Source organism: Bombus pascuorum, chromosome 1, assembly GCF_905332965.1.
Source record: "Bombus pascuorum chromosome 1, iyBomPasc1.1, whole genome shotgun sequence".
Taxonomy (NCBI): Eukaryota; Metazoa; Arthropoda; class Insecta; order Hymenoptera; family Apidae; genus Bombus; species Bombus pascuorum.
Genome location: NC_083488.1, coordinates 28328638 through 28348619, shown reverse-complemented (window position 1 = coordinate 28348619; position 19982 = coordinate 28328638). Strand labels below are relative to the sequence as shown.

General features: G+C 44.6%; 1 protein-coding gene and 1 non-coding gene across 2 annotated transcripts in view; both read right to left on the bottom strand.

Moving 5' to 3' along the window:
• Positions 1-1733: 1733 nt before the first annotated feature.
• LOC132916038 (uncharacterized) overlaps positions 1734-19982 on the bottom strand; it is a 29961-nt gene continuing 11712 nt past the window's right edge. The window contains exon 2 of the mRNA XM_060975782.1: positions 1734-2030. Within this exon, the coding sequence (XP_060831765.1) occupies positions 1734-2030 (297 nt within the window). The remainder of the gene's footprint in view (positions 2031-19982) is intronic.
• Positions 15855-15927, bottom strand: Trnaf-gaa (transfer RNA phenylalanine (anticodon GAA)). The gene has a single exon. It is a non-coding gene; the product is annotated as a tRNA-Phe (tRNA).

Here is a 19982-nt window from a genome sequence, read left to right as displayed (position 1 = left end):
GCTCTAAACGACTTTTTCCAGAAAAGCATCGCTGCCATTCTTCCAGCGTAGAAAGACAGGCGGGCGCGATCTCGTTCGAGTTCTCCGGCTTTCGTTCTTCACGTGGGTAGCCGGATATAAATTATTCTTCGGCTCGGCGTTGCGGTGCATTTAATTGTGACAACGAGATTGATCGCTGCCGCGACTGCTCGCTCCGTACGCGCCATTAATATCGCGGGACACGATTTACGCGGCGGGATAATAATAATCGAGAAACAAAAGTGCGCGGCGCATTGAATACACCCCGGTGCCACGGTGTGGCATTATTAAGTATTATATTTAAATCATTTGTTGCAGGCGCATCGCCGCTAACGAGGGGCCACGACAGCGCCCTAACGAGCCACGCACGCCCACGCGGTTTCATCGTTTCAGGGGAAGCGTTGCGTCGCGTCGTTTCGATCTTGACAAATGACTCCAACGCCCCCTTAGACCGACGATCGGGGTCTTTGCTTCCGCGAACTCGTCTCTCTACCGTGTCCACCGTTTTGTCACAAAACTGTAAATTGAATATCGATCGACAGCGGCTCACTGTGTCATGTCGTCGCCCATTAAATCGAACCCCCTGGTTCCGAGACTCGGAAATGAGTTCCGTGGTCGAGCGACGAGGGCGACGCGATCCCCGTCGCCGATCGAACCATATAGGTAGCAACTCGAAGCTTCTTTCCACGCGTCAAAGTTACGCGGTGAAACGTACGTACACTTTTGAAACCGATAATTCGACGATGAGAAGAACTTTCGTGCAATCGTCAACTTCGTAGCGAGAAACGTAACCGCGCGATTAGACCTATCATCGCGCGCTTCTCTACAAGTATGCCAAAGCCATTTCTACGGCAACTATCGTCGCGCCGTAAATAGAGAAATTCCGTCGACGAGGCGTTTCTCAGAAAGTCATATCTTGCTTTCCTGAAACGCAAGCGTCACGCTGCTCGTGGTACGCGGTGGCATAAAAATGACGAGAGCCTCGGCATGCGCATTTTGCAAAAATAGCCGGCAATCAATCAGCCGATAATTTCAACGCAGGTGACAGCGTTACCCGATGGGAATTTTAATAACGACATCGTAACGAGACTCGCTCGCTTCTTCTTGGCCGTCATGGGCAGCCTATTATCGATCACAGGATCGCGCTCAATGCAACGTTTCAATCTATCCGCTCGCGGTCCCTCTTCGACAACTTAATTTCCCGTTCGACTGTGCGCAACCTGCGCGACATCCATGCTCATCGCGTCTGCGCGCATATTTTATTTTTAAAGCTTCCTGCGCGGGGAGAATATTGAAAGAGGTGGCGAAGACCGTGTTGCATGTTACTTACGGCTGATTAAGTGTAAAACGAGGGATTCGTATCGTGTTTGCAACCGAATTTCTTCCATGTCACCTGCTCGCGCGTACAAAAATGTCCTCGTGAAATTAGTAATTCCGAATTACGCGTTGCACGAGAAAATTGCATGTCGATGTTCGTGGCGATTACTGGCCCGTTTACGCCAGCGATTTTCATGATATCGCGAGTGATGCAGCTTGGTTATTCTACCGCGGTGTGTTTTACGTGTAAAAGATGCATCGAGGTCGGGGTACGTTTAAAATGTATAGTGGTACGGTACAACGATTCTAAGTTGATTTCTCCTCGATTAAAATTCACAGGGCGGAACGTTCTTTGTGCATGAATATTAACTCTTCCTCTTTTTTAATCAATGGCGAAGTTATAGCAATTTTGGAGGAAAAGCTTGATCACCGAATGTCGAGCTTTTTAAATCTTCCTGTACGAATATCGAGAAACGTGAAAGGGATTGTATGGTTCGTCTTACCGTGCATATTGTCGGAGTTTGCCCATGAATTTTACTGCTATCGAGGAAGTCGGGAGCCTTGGGAGCCTCCGATTGCGAGTGGGTCCTGGAGTACAAAGGCGACGAAGTAGGAACACTGCTGGCATTTGATACGTGACCGGTGGGTAGTGATGTACCGAGAGGGAAGTCTGGCCGATAAAACCACGTTGGCCACTGCAACATTAATTCCACTTATTAATACGTAATACAATTATTTACATCGCTTAACTGCATTCTAAAGAACATCGTAATCATACTCTAGAAAATTATATTTAGGTTCGTGTTAGCGTTGCTGGAATATCAAATCTCGAATACCAAAGCACATCCTGATAAGGCACGAGTCACAAACAGTGTCACCATTCAGATCCCAAAGTCGTAAACAGTCATTAAACCTCCTCCTAAGTTTTCGTAACATTAACATCACTGTGACAAAAAATACTGATTTATTTCGAAAAGCCGACAACCTATCGACCGACCACTCGAAAGTCCATAATTACAGCCGAAAGTTGAAAGAATAAAGGAAAGAAAAACGAAGCTTGTTAAAAAAAAGGGCATAATTCAGACGACCATCCTTGTCGTTTTACGTGACAATTTATCGCGAAGATAAGAGTGAAAACTACGTAAAAAGATCGTAGACTTTATCAAATTCTTTTAGACGATCGACGAATCTTCCAAACTGGCTTTTCCACATAGTTAGCCCGTTTGTCTGTCATCGAACAGATTGCTCGGGCAAAAAACGCGCGGGCGTCGCGCGTGTTCGGCGAGATAAAGCTCTTGCCCGTAGAACGAAGAGCAGGCATTAGTGTCACCGACTGAATATGAACCTCCCCAAGATAGATGACACATGCCCCTGACCCTGTAAGAAGCGCACTCGCTTCGAGGTCACCGGTATGCGTGTGGTCCATTGTAAGTGTTCTTATAAAGGAGCCCGGGATGAGGTGGGAGGCGGAGGATGAAAAGAAGCCACGGTGTTCCGTTCACCGTAGTACGTAAAGACCTTTTGATCGTCCTGCCGCGGACGACACGAATTCCACGCGATTATTCCCATTGACGCACCTCGACAAAATGGCCGCGTAGCGCGATCAGAACGAGATACAACGTCGCGCCAAGTGGTCGTCTTTTGTCGAGGGTTGCCTTGATCGAAGTCGCGTTTTACGTTTTTCGAGTGGTAGAGTATCAAAAGGGGAATCGAGGAATTTTTTATCAATTTTTGGATAATCAGAGTCCTTGCAGTCTCAAGAGGATCTTACGATTTAGAAGGAAGACAAGAATTGAAACATTAATTTCAAGTTTGTGCTGTCCGCTCCATATTCTGTATTAACATCGTCCTTTTCTTTTCAACCATTTATTAACAGAAAATTGCAAAGTGTTGGAAACTAAATTCAATCTGAAATCCAGTAATATGAAGAAACGATCGGTCCCAAAACCGCCATCCGAATATTATAAAATCCATTTATCTCATTCTTGCGGCGCAGAATCAACTACGCCGTATTTAACACGATGATCATTCTTATACGTCACGCACGGTAAAACACGGAGAAACAATTAAAATAACTCAACGTGGCAGAATGCAACGTCAACGTGGCTTCAAGAACTCGACCGTGCGTCTCGTTGATGCAGCGGAGTTGATCCGTCGTTGCTAGAAATCCGCGCGAACCACGAGGATCTTACGTCACGTAGTGCGGTAATATCGCGTGTTTCGGTTATTTTGGAGCACGAGGATAGCGGTGGTGGACCCGATTGGACACGCCGGAAAGTCGACAACTCGGCCGAGCTGAGAGGAAGGAGGCGGATGGACCGTTTCGTGGTGGTCTGGCGAATGTCTCTTGTCGCTGGCTCGCGGGAGTTAACGGCAAAACCGAAATAACAAACTCCTAAAGTTAGTGAGTTAACGCTACTTCGTCCGAGGTTCCGAAGCTTCTGTTATTTTCTGTTTACCACGGCCATTCTGTGCGCCGCGCGAATCGTTTACCGTAGACGCGGCTCGTAACGGAAATCGTTCGACCGACCTTGCTGCAAACGCGGATCGCGGCAGAGCCGACTGCATCGACAATTGTATCTCTTCCTCCGTTGCTTCGCGTAGCTTCTATCGTGAAACGAGACGAAGAAAATCCAAATTACAATTATCTGCGAAAGTTACACGTGACAATAGCCACCTCGAACGTCTTCGGTGAACCGCCCTACGTACCTATCGGTCAATTTTATACGACGCAATAAATGCGTCATTAAATCCTACCAGCCTGAATCTAATTTTGAGCCAACGAGCCAACAATGACATCATAATACAACAGTTTTTTTTTATTAACCATCAACCATGCTCGACTGCCGATGCTCGGCTCTACGAGCGTCTTTAACAGGCCGTTAGCGGGACCGACGTAAAGACAGATACTTGCATCGTCGATACTCGTGTCCGCCACGTGTAATATCGACGGCCTATTTTCGTGCGAGTTAGGGGAAGCGTGGCGCGGAATTTTTCAGATTCCAGAGCCGCGAGTCAGCATCGGCAGCCGTAACCAAAGTAGACGCATCGCGTGGATCTTATCGAGCCCTGGAAAAATATTTACCTTCCGATTAATCAGCGTCCCCTCTGCGACGCTGTTACGACAGCGCCGCGATCATAATCGTGATGTACGAACCATTCGTGTCCCGAAAATAGTGCATCGCGACGTAATTCTTTCGGAACCCGCGAATAACTTCTCCTTAAGTCGTCGCCGAACGGTATAGATTCTCGCACGAACCATCGTCGAATGAGAACGTTCGTCGATGGTATTAAGAGCGGAACACACAGCTGAGGTCGATTTAAAAAACGGAAAATTAATGGATCAAATTGTTCGATGATTTATCCACCGCTCGACCAGCAATTTGACCCGAGGAGCCCCTCGCTTCCTGCACGATCAATATTCGTCGCTTAAGAACCATTAAACGGGCCCACGGCATAATTACACGGCAGGACAGATTGCACGTTGCGAGCGAATGGTTATCGATCGCGATCGGCCAAATTGATTCGTGCGGCCGAATGGATATCATTTCGATCGGGGAAACGGGAACGTCGATGTTCGTTCGATGGCCACGAGGAAGTAATCGTCGATTTGATGCGTTGTTTTGTTCCAACCATTCCAATAAAGTTAATTAAACGTTGATACGACCTCGCGAGCGAACCGCTTGATTTTCAAATTTTACGACTTTTTTTGTATCGATTAAAGAGGGACCAGAGTAAAAGGTAAATGAATTTTTTTATACTTGAAACGCGGATCGTTAAAACAGCAATGTTCAACCAGTGTTTCGATGTTCGAATAGAAATCTCAGCACGCGTCGACCAACCGCCACGTAGCGACATTTTTATTACCTTTGATTCGAATCTAGAAAAAAGTTGTCCATCTGACAGAAGATGGAGAAAGGAATTCGCTCGTTGGACTCAATTTCACAGGATATCAAGCCCACCGCACGCGTTCTCGCGTCTTTGCGCTTCTATCCGTGACAAAAAAGTAAAAACGTATCGGATCGCGACACGTCGCTCGCAACGCGAAGCGTGCGCCTCCGTTCTCTCTCTAATCGTCGCCGATTCCACGTACCTGGACAAAGAAACGCGTGCCATTGAAGAAAAAGGCTGGATTCCGTTGCCTCGTTACATCTCCTCCTTTCTCGCCGAACATTTGCTCTTTCGCGTTATCCGACAGTCTCCCGGATCTTCCAATGTAAACCGAATTCTTCGGTCTTCCAACGATTTCTCTAATACTCGCGCGTAATCGAGGTTATCAAGTGGAAACGAGGTGATTTGGAGAATGTCTCGCGGTAATTTGGAAGAAATTAAAAGATATTACTCGAAAGAGGCTTGAAACGATTTTTGACGACGCGAGTTGATCGCGAGATCGTTATTACGATGACTAGACGAGCAGGATTGATGACAATAACGATATTCCATAGAATAGCGTGATTCAGACGTAGCAGCTGGTGGACGCGTTGCCACGAAAATTTCCAACCGCGGTCGCACCGCGTAATGACAAAGTAAGGATGGCCCAGCGAGATAAACGCGAGCCAAACTACTTCATCAACGAACGACCTCGAAACAAGCAGACTGCATGCGCGCGTAGTTGCGTCGTACAGCGATGGGAATAAAACACTTGAAGCGAACTACTATAGCCAGAGCAAATGATAGGTTGCTGAAATATTTTACGTACGTCTGAAAACATCGAAATCGTTTCGAATCTCGCGATGATCGCATCTGCGACTGTCGTAAGACGAATATCGTAAAACTATACGAATCTACGAAGATTCAGAATTACGATTCAGATAAATTACTGCAAGCGATAGAAACGACTTTTCGTGATTTGGAAGACGCGTGATCGATAACTTAAAGACGCGCGATAATTGATTTTTCGTGGAAACTTTCAAGTATGTACTGTGTCTACACACGGTATGCGTGCACGTAATAAAGTATTGCTTACAGCAGAGGTTGCACGCTTAATCACCGACGTCGTTAAAACCATACACCGCAGATGGTTAAATAAGAAGTTTATGCTTATCTGAAATTCCAATAAAGCGATCCTCGGTTTTTGTATCAAAACACGTACACAAATGTCCTTCGTAACATCTATAGACGTTATTGCTTTTTATCTTTATTGCTTTCAACGTTTCTGTAATCTCATCCTACGTACTCTTTTCATATGTAACGCGCTGTTTAACACGACCGTGTTGGAAATTAAAAATAGCCATCGTACAACGAAACAACGATTCGACTTGTTTGACTCGACTTGACTTGTCCTTTCGTCGAAAGAATTTCCAGCCACAGGGTCGCCACGATTCAATCCTCCGCGATTCTGTTCAACTCGAACGTCACGACGCGACGGCACGACGAAGCAGTCACGTTGATCACACGTTGCGTCCCAACCACCTCGAAGACAGCCCACGAAGCAGAAAGCCAACGTAAGTGAAAATTACAGCCTTTCCTCCCTTTTCTCCCAGCCAACCAAGAACACCGACGTTCCACTCCATCCCGGCGTCTTGCGCCGAGGACAGCGCCGACTAATTGCGAGCTTTATCGAACATTACGCGCCCACAACGTTGCAATCTTGCGACAGCCGACAATTTCGACGGGACACGCTACCATTGGCATAACTTCAGACGAGACGCATACGTTTAAAGGCGGGATCTATGCATTGGCTGGTTCATCGTCGACCTCCGGCGAGACACGGCGAAGCGAACGCCGAAACACTCGACCGATCTCGTAGCTCGATAATGTCGCGTACACCGTGTTCCACGGGGATATTTCCCCTGTCGTGCGTCGATCATACGCGAGATATCGTGCATACCGCGGTCCCTTCGTTTCGCTCGTGTAAATCATTTTGACCAGTCACTTGAGAGACTCTTACACGAGTTGAAGCACGCGGTCTCGATCGCTGGGGTAAACGTGACACTTTGGAATCCTGTTAAATAAGACTGTTTTAAATCGAATAGCGTAAAATAGCGACAAATTTACGAACGATGTTTAAGCGACGAAATTGTACGAAAACTATAACATCCGTGACAGACGAAGAATCCAAATTCGACCATTAGTTTATCTACCTTTACGCCTTGGAGCCACGAAAGGGATTACAAAGGCAACGAGCGTACAAACGAAATAAGCGTATAAAAGGGACATTGAGCGTGTCATCCTTGTAGCTGATCGTCGACCCATGGATATCTTGGAGATCTGGAAGCGGTGACTCCGACAGCTGTGATAATTAGCCCCAGAGCCGTGTACGGCATGCAACGAGTAGAAAACCGTGCGAGGTACATGTAAGTACGTCGACGATCATCGTACCGTTCCATCATCGGCGTCATTAATACATTGCTGGTGACGGGCAGCGTTAATCTTCCCTGCCACGAAAAACAATCGACGGGCTGGTGAAACTCTCGATGTATCTTGGCGTTCTGATGCGTTCGAGACGATCGTTACCCCGTCTATTTTCAAACATTCCTCTTCCTTGACTGCACGTTACGCTTCGTATCGCTTAGTCGACTACAACGTTTGATAATACGAAAATTGAACGACTCCGACAAAAAACGCTTCATTGGGCAAAGAAAGATACGTGCAAATACTCTTCGTAGTCACCGTGTTTCACCCCAAGCGCAGTAGTCCAAAAATGATTGCTCGAAGTCATCACCGGCCTCCACGAAAAGGAAAATAAAAAGCTGACGACTAACGAAACCGCCGGCCGTGAGCCAACCGTCTTCCGCCAACGAAGGTTAAACGCGAGTAACAAGCATGAAATTTACGGGACAAAAGAAAACTCGGCGTTTGGTTGACGCGCACGCAACGGTGCGAAGCAGCGCAGTGACACGCAGCGATCGCGCAAGCTATACGGTTTTCAATCGAGTCGGGCTAAACGGCCAGTTAAGCGAGTTTATCTGATGGAGAGCGGCGTGTCGCGGCGTCACACTTCCGCGCGCGCCGTAACGCGACGTCTACGCTCGCGCCGAGCGAAACGCGCGACACGTTACGCGCCGCCCACCTCCGTGCCCCGTAATTACTGGCGACAAAACGACCAAGCCACTGCCGTGACGAGACGACAACGGGACGAGCTTGACACGCACCGCGGCCACGAATTAATTCGTGGCGAATGCCGGCGCAGATTATCTTCATCGACCGAGATTCTTTTTCGCTCGCGTGCCGCTAGCTGAATTGTTTTCGATGTCTGACGAGATGGCAGAGGGCGGTAATTGAGGTTGTTGCGAAGATGGACAGGGGATATGTTTATGTTGGGTTGCGTTAACGTGTTGAAATTACTCATTGTTAAAGCAAGATTTATCGCGAACACGAAACAAATTAGACTAATTGGAACGATTTAAAAGTGAATAACTAGCAGCGTGCAGACAGTAGGAAGATTCAAAAGAAATCAAACTTGGCTTGAAATTTTAACATTGCGTCGTGGATTTTTTTACAAACCTTAAAAAATATCTTTAAAATCCTACATAAACGTACGAGCGTAAAAATAACTCTTGTTATAAATACAGCCTGTTCAACGTTGTATGTATTCGACTGGAAAAAACCAGAAACGACGAACACACGGTTGACGACAAGTTTATCCCCTCGCTGGATGTTCCTCGTCGCTCATCGATTCTCCATTCGCGGAATGGACGTAGCGCGAACGGACGGCAATGCAAATTATCCATTGGAGAAAACGCAATAATAATTCAAGACGTATCCAGGATGGTAAATCGCCACGGACTAACGCGGAGAAAGAAGGAGAGACAGAGAGATTGACGTTTCCCGACGTGAAACGTAATTATTATCTTCGGCGAGGTACGCATGGGAAAATTCTAGCGCCAGCGCCAACGCTCGGCTTCGCCTCGTCACCTGCGATCAATCGACTGGATGTGAGTCATACATAGCAAGTCGACTCTGATCACTTTGTATTGCTCTTTCTCGGACGCGAGCCGTGTTCCGTCTCGAGGAAAACAAGAATTTTCCCCGCAGAGCAAATGGCACTTGGTGAGTCGCCTCGCGCTTATTGCCTATTAACGCGCTGGTCACTGGATATATTACCGCTATTAAGGCTTGTGAGCATATAAATGACTGTTTATGCGAGAAAGGTACCTACTAATACGCGGCCCTCTCGAAGCATTACGAACGCACGCTGGTTAGTCCACTTCGCGGTCTTTCCGATAAAAGTCACCTGCGGTGAATTGGACATTTCCGCTTCCGCGAACCTCCGCGGTGCTGCAGGTTCTAACTTCTTGGTAAAAATTTCAAACCGTATAATGGATGATATGTAGCGTAGAGAACATACGTGTTCGTTTACGTGTATTAACACACTCGTAACTGATGACACGGTGCCGCGTCTCTCCGTGAATTAAAAATGCTAACTGGTTACGCGGTGCTATCTCTGAATCTTGGTTGATGCGAGGGAAAAATATAAAGAAGCAAAAATACCCTGTGGTTGAAAAACACTTTCCAAGAGAGAAAAGAGACTCGCGTGCAATACGGTCGACATATTTATTAGACGCATTTCCACGCGAGAGGGGCCGTTCGATAGGCTTTCAGGAGGAGTTCGCAGTTGCTATTACCGCGAGAGCGGTCATTATCCTCCACGAGGACGAGCCACGTCTTCTTCGAACGACTCGTATCGGCGACCTATCGAGCCGCGCCATCGGGTGGCGTACAACATGCTTCGGCTTAAATAAGAAATACGATAACGCGGTAGTAGGACGAGGAAAACACAGAAGGAAAAGGAAAAGCCAATCCGGTCATCGACGATCCTCCCCTCGAGTTCCAACATTCGCATCGTTATTTACCATTTTATTCGTTATCTTTTGATGGACGCGCGAGCGCAAAAGAGAGAGCACACATGGGGTGGTTCGCGGGAATTTTCTCTCTGCCTTTTAGCACGCCACGCGAACGCGGATTAATATTGCAGCTCGCATGAAATACACGGCACGGGTTGCAAAGAGGGTGAGTAGACGCGATGTGAATTAAATAGCGGAATTGTATTAATGCTTCGCTGTTTACGGCCGCTTTAACAGGGATGGGGCGCAACGTTTGATACGTGGCGGAACTATTGCTTCCTCCCTTTTAACGAGCTTTCTTTCGCTTTTTTCCCAACCTTTCGAGCGGTCGAAGACGTGATATTTTAAATAACAACGTAGAAATGATCGATCATCCGCTGCTTACGTTATACGTTAAAAATTTTCGAATTTAAATTAGACAATTTTTCGAGAAAGGAAATACGCAACATCCTTTGTATCCTTTGTAAAAGTTTCATTGCGTAATTCAAAGAGAACGACATTTCCTAAAAAGTCAAGAACTGAATTGTTAGGAAGATGATACAGTTACACTGTACATGTGAATGTGTGTGTAGCGTCAGAGCGCGTCCAGGCCTGAGTTGAGACAAAGGACGATTGGCAGTTGTTAAGAAGCATCCAGAAGGGCCGGTTAGCTGTCGAGTCTAGAGAAAGTGCTGAGACACGTGCAAGTGTAAATCGAAGAATAAGTGAGGAATCCTTCTTGTAATAAATATAATATTATTCTAATATTACACCCCAGTGTATATTCAGTGTTCCTTCAACATTATTTCGGCACCAAAGATCCACATTTCTTACATGAATACGGTAGACCTTCTAGGAAACTGAAACGTTGAACTCCATCGTTACGTCCGTGCTGCCGGCTGTAACGTTACTCTAGCGACAACGTTCCCCGAACAGAAGAAAATTTCTTTAGGAGAAATTTTCTCCTAATTAGTTGTTTACTGCAAAACTAGCGTTTATTTGTATCGTAACAATTGCTGTGATTTTTAAAAATACTTCCTACCCTCTTTTTTGACTAATCGAATATCGACGTCTGAATCGTTTCGAATCCCTCGAGGAAACAAGAAAAAATCCACAGAATATCAAAGGGACACTGGAGATTCAGAGAGATTCTTACGAGCGAACCAAAAACGACATAAGTCAAATTCCATTGACTAATCGATTATACGACCGAATTGTACGTGGACAATACAATCGAGAATCTCGCGAACGCCCCGGGGTGCACGTAGCGACCACACACAACACACATTAATTTTCCTATTACGGGCATTGTGGTAGACGTACGGGCATTGTAGCCACGACATGTTCGCCCACGGTCGGTCGTTGTCGGGCATCGAGCTTCGCGACATCGCTACAACCCCGACGCACGACGCTAACGAGCTGTCATCGCTGTTATCTCTTCACGAGTCTCCTGATACCGGTGCGTACATCCCCTCCGTGCAATCACCGCCCCATGTAACAAACTTTCCACCCGTGTGCCGTACCGCGGAGTAACGGATTGGCTAGAGAACGTATCGCGTGTATTTTCTCCTACGGAAAAGTTTCTCGTGTAAATTTGATGAAGCCTCTGTCGAGAATAGGGTTGTTTCTTTCCGCTTCTTCGGTCGTAGCGAAGGTTAGACAGTTACTTGTTAACAGATTCAGGGTGAGGACGAATTAAAGGTAAAGTTACCGACATTATCCATGTTGCGAATAATTGACAATAAAATAATTGCAGTTCGTATTAGGCTACTAACGCGATCTTACTTATGCAACAGGAATTCACTTAACACTACAACTACCACACCAGTCAAATTGATTGGTTTTACAACTTTATTTTAAAATTCCTAATTCATGTTATATTCTTTTTCCTCGATGATGTAATGACTTTCGCAACGATAACTAAAAGAATAATATAATGAATAATATAATGAAACAGATTGCAGGATCCTTTTACACTTCTACAGGTATTACACTTCTACAGTATTTGACTGGTATTGGTATAATACAATATTATTTTCAGTTTGAATACATAAAAATTTATTTTGTTTTTTTAAAAAACAAAATAAATTTATAATAAAAAACAAAATAAATTTTTATGTATTCAAACTGAAAATAATATTGTATTATACCAATACCAGTTAAAATGGTACTTGTCAAAGTGTAAAAGGACCCTGCAATCTGTTTATCGAACCTCAATTAACCAGTTTCCTCGTTTCGTACAACTTCCAACGCGTTTTTTAAATTTTTACTGCGTATCATTCAATATGATGAAGTTATCAGATCAAGTCATCGATCGCTAGATCGTTAGATGCTAATACTAGAAATACCACAGCAGTCGAAATGACTGATTCGACAATTTTATAAATGTGTCGACCCTCGTTTAGGGATCATAGTCCCAGATGAATTAATAATACCAAAAATATACTACGTAACATGGAAATCCTTCTGTAAGAAAGTAATAAGTCAATAAATATAAAAATATTCTATTATTAGGTATTTTTTAAAAATCAGCCATTTTGACTGGTTTTGGTAGAAATAGCTTCGTGTTAACTATCGGTAATTCTAGTGTTAATTCCGGGTATCGAATGTTTACCACTGAAAAAGATAGCTGTGCGATATGTTCTATATTTCATTTCTTCCGGTTCCTTTAAACGAACTTTCACTTTTTACATTCGTATTTTTATGCCACCTTAACGATCCCAAAGGTTTTCCAAGATGTACCCGTTTATTTTTATAGGAAAACGGTGCAACCTGTTGAGAAGAGGCGAAAAACGCCAGGGACGAACACGAGAATCTCGCCAACGACTATAGATTAGAAACGGGAAACTCGATTAAAGCACCGAACGCGTCCTAATTAACTCCTCAATTACGCGGTTCCCCTCTGATTTCGGTGCAAACAAAGAAGGCGAACCGGTTTCAAGCAGCAGGGTCAGCGACAACATGCGCGACGCGTCCTTCACCTCCCTGACCTGGCCCGTATCATCCCCCGGGGCTTTGGGTACACATTATAATTGCGCATATTAAAATGGCGTCACGACTTCACCGCCCATCCATCCATCCAGCCAGTCAGCCATCTTTAATCAATAATGGAGCATCAGGGACCATGACAACAGATACCCTTTCCCGGGGTTTCTGTCTCGTGGACCCTTTTCCACCCCCTTGTGACCCCCCGACCGAATCTGCAAGGGTTGCCTGCCTTTCTCTGGACCGAGTTTCGCTATTCCCCGCATCATGTTACGTCAAATTGCGGTTATTCCCACCGTACCGTCCTCTTTGACCCCTCGATACCCAACGTCTTGCGTTCTGTTAGGGTTTGCTTGGATCGTTTCTTGCAAGATATAATAGAGTAAAATTAAAGTTCGAAAGAATGCATTTTTGAAAGATATATCGCAAGTGGTTTGCGTATTACAGGCAAAATTATCCGTTGTTTGATAATCATTTGAAAAACTTTTACCGCTTGAGTATCTCGTATACTTGTTTTCTTTTCATTCTCTTCTCTTTCTTCCCTATTGCTCCATTTTTTAAAACCGCGTTATTACACACAAGCTTTTAACTACCTAAAAACATCGCATAATTGTCTTGAAAACCATATAGGAAAACGCTGTTTGCTGTACAGTGGTATCACGCAACGAGAGACGGAAAACCTAAGCCAGAGCAGTCACGAATATCAGCAAGGTATCGAGCAAACGCGGCAAAACTCATCGGCAAATTGGCACCGTTTTCCAGGAAATCAGGCCGACCAATGTGCTCGACCAATCAGCCGTACGTCCGGTGAATCTTCGACGAGGGATCTATCGGAGGGCTGGAAGACATAAAGCGACTCGCATTTACGCTTCCGAACGAACGGTCGATCGAAGGAGGCCGTTGTCAGCAGCTTTCCAAGCGTAACGGCGTGCGTGGCACGTGCGAACCGTACACGCGTTTCCCTGCACGCATTCATCGGCCGGGGGCGTTCACGTGCGTGTCCACGGCAGCGTGCTGCCGCGCGGAAACACCAACGACTGGTCGTGCACCTGTCAACGTGTCGTTACGTGTTCGCCTGCGCTTCTGTTTCAGGCCGTGGACTCGCGTTTGCGAAAACAATGGCGTGCCGATGCACAGGGGGCCACTTGAAGTAATACGCCAGTTTGTAGCTTTATTTGGCCTTTGAAAGTTTCGTGAATGCTAACGCAACAAAGATGAATCGCGTAAGGGATCGTGTGTATTCGACGCTAACTATTTCATAGTGCAATTTAACGTTACTTTGGGAATTCCAATTCGAAGCAAACTAATTGGTAAAAACATCTGTGAGTCACTGAATTTTATACCTACTTTCCCTCTTAACTCTGTGTCTCGAAGAACGAAAGAAATCAATCGCCACTTAAACTTTCACAAAGGAAACTCCGCCCAGCTTCGCACTGCCGGTACGTACCATACGTGCCTCGTTCAAAAGAACAATTTTAATCCGATGCTGCAACCGGCTCGACGAATTAATTTCCCATCAAGGCTTCTAATTACAGCGAAATCGGCGGAAAGCAAGATAAACGAGTCAATCGAAAAACACGGCGCAGCGGCGCGGCGAGGGACACGAAATTAATAGTATCCATGCTCGAGAACAAGACCGGACTGCGAGATTATCGGCTGGCCAGTTTAGGCGCGGGGGTTACAACGTCACACGCAACGCCGCGATCATTCCACGTAATAATTATGTACCGTTCTCGATATAAGCCGCGGCCTAGCCGGACCTTAACCCGCCAAAGCGTATCATGCAACATTATTAATGGAATTTATTGCCGCGCAAAAGGCAGTCAGGCGAACGGAAATTTTAATCTAGCCGCGTTAACGAGTCAAAAGGACGAGCCGAGTAAGTGCCAGATTAATCACGATTACTAGATTTTAAATATTGAAACTACTATGCGTCATGTTGCCTTCGTGATTGTTAGATGTGCTATTAACACGTAAAGAGATTAGTTTCTTTCTTGTATATAATTTGTTCGAATACAACGATATTTCACGCATAGGCACAATACCCTTACACAGTAACCTACAAAGGCATTACGGGACACTTACGCAGGTCATACTCATTACTGTATAGAGAGTGGGGCTCAAAGTATTTAAGGTATCATGGGTTAATACCTAAGGCTAGTCTGAAAGTAACTGACCAACAATCAACAATTCTTGTATACGTTGTTAATTATATCACTCGCTTGTATACATTAGGTTCTGTAGTTCTGTTTAATAAACATCACTGAATATTATTTCAACAGAAACATTGTGTCTTCCAAAGATTATTAATCTTAACTTTAAGATTAAATTCTAACTTAATTCTATGATTTTCTATAATAACCAGTATTTTATATACATATATCTAATTATACTTTGTTTCGTTTGCCTATGATAATTGTTTAAAATATTCACATTCAAATATCACGTTTCACTTATACGTTTAAAATAAAGTAGGAAATTATATTTCCTTTTTTTTTAAGATTAATAACATTCTAACTTAATTCTATGATTTTCTATAATAATCACTATTTTATATACATATATCTAATTATACTCTGTTTCGTTTGCCTATAATAATTGTTTAAAATATTCACATTCAAATATCACGTTTCACTTATACATTTAAAATAAAATAGAAAATTATATTTCCTTTTTTTTTTTAAGATTAATAACATTATGAAAGCTTAATAATATTAGTAAATAAGTTGTGAGTAAAAAAAAAGATATAAAAAAGAAAAAAAGAGAAATTGCCGAAACCCGGGATTGAACCGGGGACATTTAGATCTTCAGTCTAACGCTCTCCCAACTGAGCTATTTCGGCTTGACGGGTTACGTTCGCAATATAGTTTAAATACACAATGTGTATAAAGAATACTAAATAAAAAGATTGAAATCAACTTTAATACACAAACAGAAGATTTACTTTTACACATACAATCTGATACAAACTACCAATGAATTATATCGCTTGATTCCATGCGTGAAAAATTATTATCGAACAGGCAGAAAAGATAAGTAAGAAATGCTATTAAACAAAAATGACGGATAACGATAGAAGGAAAATGGGAGAAGATGAATGCCTGATAGCATAACGTCAGGGTCAGAACGGTCACGGTTATTAGAAAATGCCGGGCGTAATTTACTAGAATTTATCACTAGAATTCCTCTTGCCGAGTATCGGAAAAATTAGACAATATCGTCGCAAACGAGCAATCTTACATTGGAAAAATCGATAATGATTTCCATACGCTTCTCAAACCGTCCAGAAATTTGTCCGTCTGGCGATAGATGCCTCGAACGAAAGACCATAAAACTCATTAAAACGCATTACCCAGCTCTAATCGCCAGAAATTTAAATTCCAATTCGCTGTTATATAGCCGCACCACCGATAGACCTTTGCGAACTGGACACCTAGTCCGGTGTCTACGCCGGAATTACCCGGCATTACGTACGCAATTTCCAACGGTTAAAGGACGTGATCGCGGTAATGACGTTCGAGGGAGGCTTGAAAACCTCGGGATCGCGGATGCACGTTAAAAAGGACGGCGTATATCCAGGCGAACGAGTCAATCGAAGGGGCCTGCGCTCTCTGTCTTTCCGTGTGTTAGACCGCGAGACAGGTCATACACAGGCGCGCACGCGGCGAGGGATACGAAATTAATAGTGTCTATGCGCGGGAACAAGACGAGAGCGAGGCATTATCGTCCCTCGTTTGGGCATTGGGAGCGTGTAAAGGCATGATGCAGAGCCGAAGCGGCGCGGTCCAGCTCAAAGCGACGATCCACCATTGCCGGACACGCCAGGGGCGCAACAGCTTGATACATCGTTACACGCTGTTCCTTCCATGTGCCCTTCGATCCTCTCTTTCTCTCTCTTGTCTCTCGCCTCTTACCTTCCTCCTTCGATCTATTTCTCCGTCTCTCCCATTAACTCTATATTTCTCTTTATTTCTTCTCCCTTCTACCTTTCTTTCGCGTACCGTATATACGATCCTCCTCTCCATTTCTTTGTCCCTTTTCTTCCTACCCTCGAGTGTACACCGAGAAGAAGGGCACAATTCTTGGCCCCTCGACACCCCTCGACACGCAGCATCGACCTAAGCCAAACTCGGCGCCGACGCGCCGCTCTAATACGATCTCACGATCGACGGGGCCACGAGCGCCGTAAAGCTCGGTTTACACCGGGCCGCAGGCAGCCGCCTACGCGATCTACCCGCTCCTTAAATCCTCCGGCTACAGCGCGCCTCCGCGGGGTAGACATTGTCGCGATGAACACCGGCCCCGGGGAGATGAAGTCGTTCCGACCGACTCGCGGAGATCAGAAATTATTATTCCGCCGCGCGAAGAAGCGCCAACCCTCCCGGTGAAACGTTTAAGTCTACCGCTGTACGAGTTCTACACTTCGTACGGTGTGATACTTTTCGTGTTTTAAGATGCGAGTGATAATTTGCAATTGCTTCGTTTCAGGCAGCGCGCCAACTATGAACTAACTTGTTACATTTAATTGCGTACATTTGTTAGTTTTATCAAGGTACAAGTTCGCGATCGGCGTTTGAAATAGCGATCGATAACTAATTGTGTAATTGCAAACGTTATTTGCTACGAAGTTATTATCGTTTGGAATTGAAAAAAAAATTCTTATAGCTCGCATATACTCACACAGAAAAAGATTAAATATACCTACGCTGTCTATGTTAAAAATCCATGTAACTATCCAAGCAACGACGATCGCTGAAAAACATTATAGTCTCAAAGAGGGTATCGGCGGTATACCTTCCACTTTATCTGGCGAAGGGTTAATCGACGTTCATATACGACGCGAGCACGTTTGACGCCAACAAAGAACCCCTCGCCACGCCACGCCGGGAAGAATGAACTCCGTAGGGAGAATCCGTCTTCTAAATATAGCAGCTACGGTAGCAGCCAAAGGAATCATGGGAGAAGGTGTACGACTGATGACAGCGACGGATATATCGGAAGCGAACGAATTAAATGTACTAGTTGGGCTATCGATCTGCAATTGATATAAATACTCCAATCGACATGAATATCTGATGATGGTACACGATGTGTATCTCTATACTTAACATTATGTAGCCAATTCAAATTAACTTGGCTGCTTTATAAATCATAGACTTCGAAACTATTAATCTTAATCGTACGTTAAATGCATAAATATCTACATTGTTCGAACGTAAAAAAAATAAATACAAGTTGAATGAAACATTGAACGGAACAGAAGAACAGTATTGCGCGTGAAACAACTATTGCAGAAATATTTCTTGCGGAACATAAAATCCAGTTGGCTTGCAAACAGTCTTTTGGAAAAATAAAAAAAAGGAAACGAATAATGGTCGGGCAGCGGATGAAAAATCTTGGCACAAATAATAACAGGCGTTTAGCCAGGAAACAAGCGTCGATATCCACACATCAGGTTCCACGAAAGGGCGCGGAAAAAATATTGGCGCGTTAAATCGAGCACCGCGGGGCGATCCGAGGCGAGGAACCGGCAGAGACACCGCTGTTTCGTGTTTTATGGTGGCATCAATTACTTTAATATTCGAGCTCGTAATATCTGAGAGCGATCGCGCGCGCGTACGCGATCCGCTTCGACCAAGGCTAGGTGTCAGCGATCGTAAAGCGGAATCGCGACCCTAAAGCAGTCGCTTCGTGCCTTTGTAAAGTAATCGGCACGGCCCTGCCACGCTAGTCGGATTATAATAATGTTTACCACGCGACTATGAGTCCGAGAGCGTTTAATGGGCCCATAAAGAATCACTGGGTCGTGTTTGACCAGTCACCATATCTGCTCGTTACGGTGAGAAGTGGACCGTCGTGTCGTGCCATCGAGAATCGAGATCCTGCTTGTGCGTTCAGCAACCGGAATTGTTCGATGAGAGAGTCCTTCCTTTCTTTCAAGGATATATTTTGACAAATTCAATTTTTACAATTGGAGATGTAATTTTTGTTAAATACTTTGACAGAAACTTGAAATAGAAATGCCATCCACGTTTAGTGTTGTTTGTATCACTGTTTTTCTTATTCCTCGTGGCTATCTATCGAAGGATCAATTTTCTCAAGATTAAACGATTCTCTAAAGAGAAACAGGAATCAAAAATAGTCGAAAGATTATAAAAACGACACGAAATCCTAGCAGTATCGTGCATCGGCATTCTATTGCAACGACTATAAACTCGCTACACCGTTCTCGTACTAGCAACCTGCAATGCATATAAACAAAGAAGCTTAGACGTGGAAACTTGTTCCGTTCGTGCGAAAACGCGATCAGAATAATCCTCGGTCGAAATTATTTAAATCGAAATCATTCACGCGACGCGGTTCTCGATGTCACGGGGTCAACTTGTACGAGAAGCGTATCTCCTCTAAATAGCATCAATTACTTTAATGGCCATGATCATAATACCGGCGATCGCTGGCGGGTCGGTAGGTGTCAGCGATCGTAAAGCGTGGTAGGCTAAGCCGGTAAGCGGCCGTTCCGTGTCTTTGTAACATAATCGGCGTCGGTGTGCAACGTTACCCGCATTACAATAACGTTCAATGTGCGCTTACAACGCTGCCGCTATCTAAGTGGCCTCGTAAAGAATCAATGTAACGTGCATTGTCCATGGTGCTCGAACGCGAAGCACCCTTTTCGAGGCGGACACCGTTTTGCGGAAGAAGATAAGCCTCCATTAACTTCTTTACGGACAAATTTATCAAACCCGTGGAAAGACTATTTCATTTTTTTAACATATTTAAGTATAGTGGTTTTATCAGTTAGTTATATCGTAAAGGACTAACTTCGTTCTCTTCTAAAATTCAATTGTTCCCATTTACGTTTCTTAGACAAGAAATCAAATCGATTACGAAAATAAT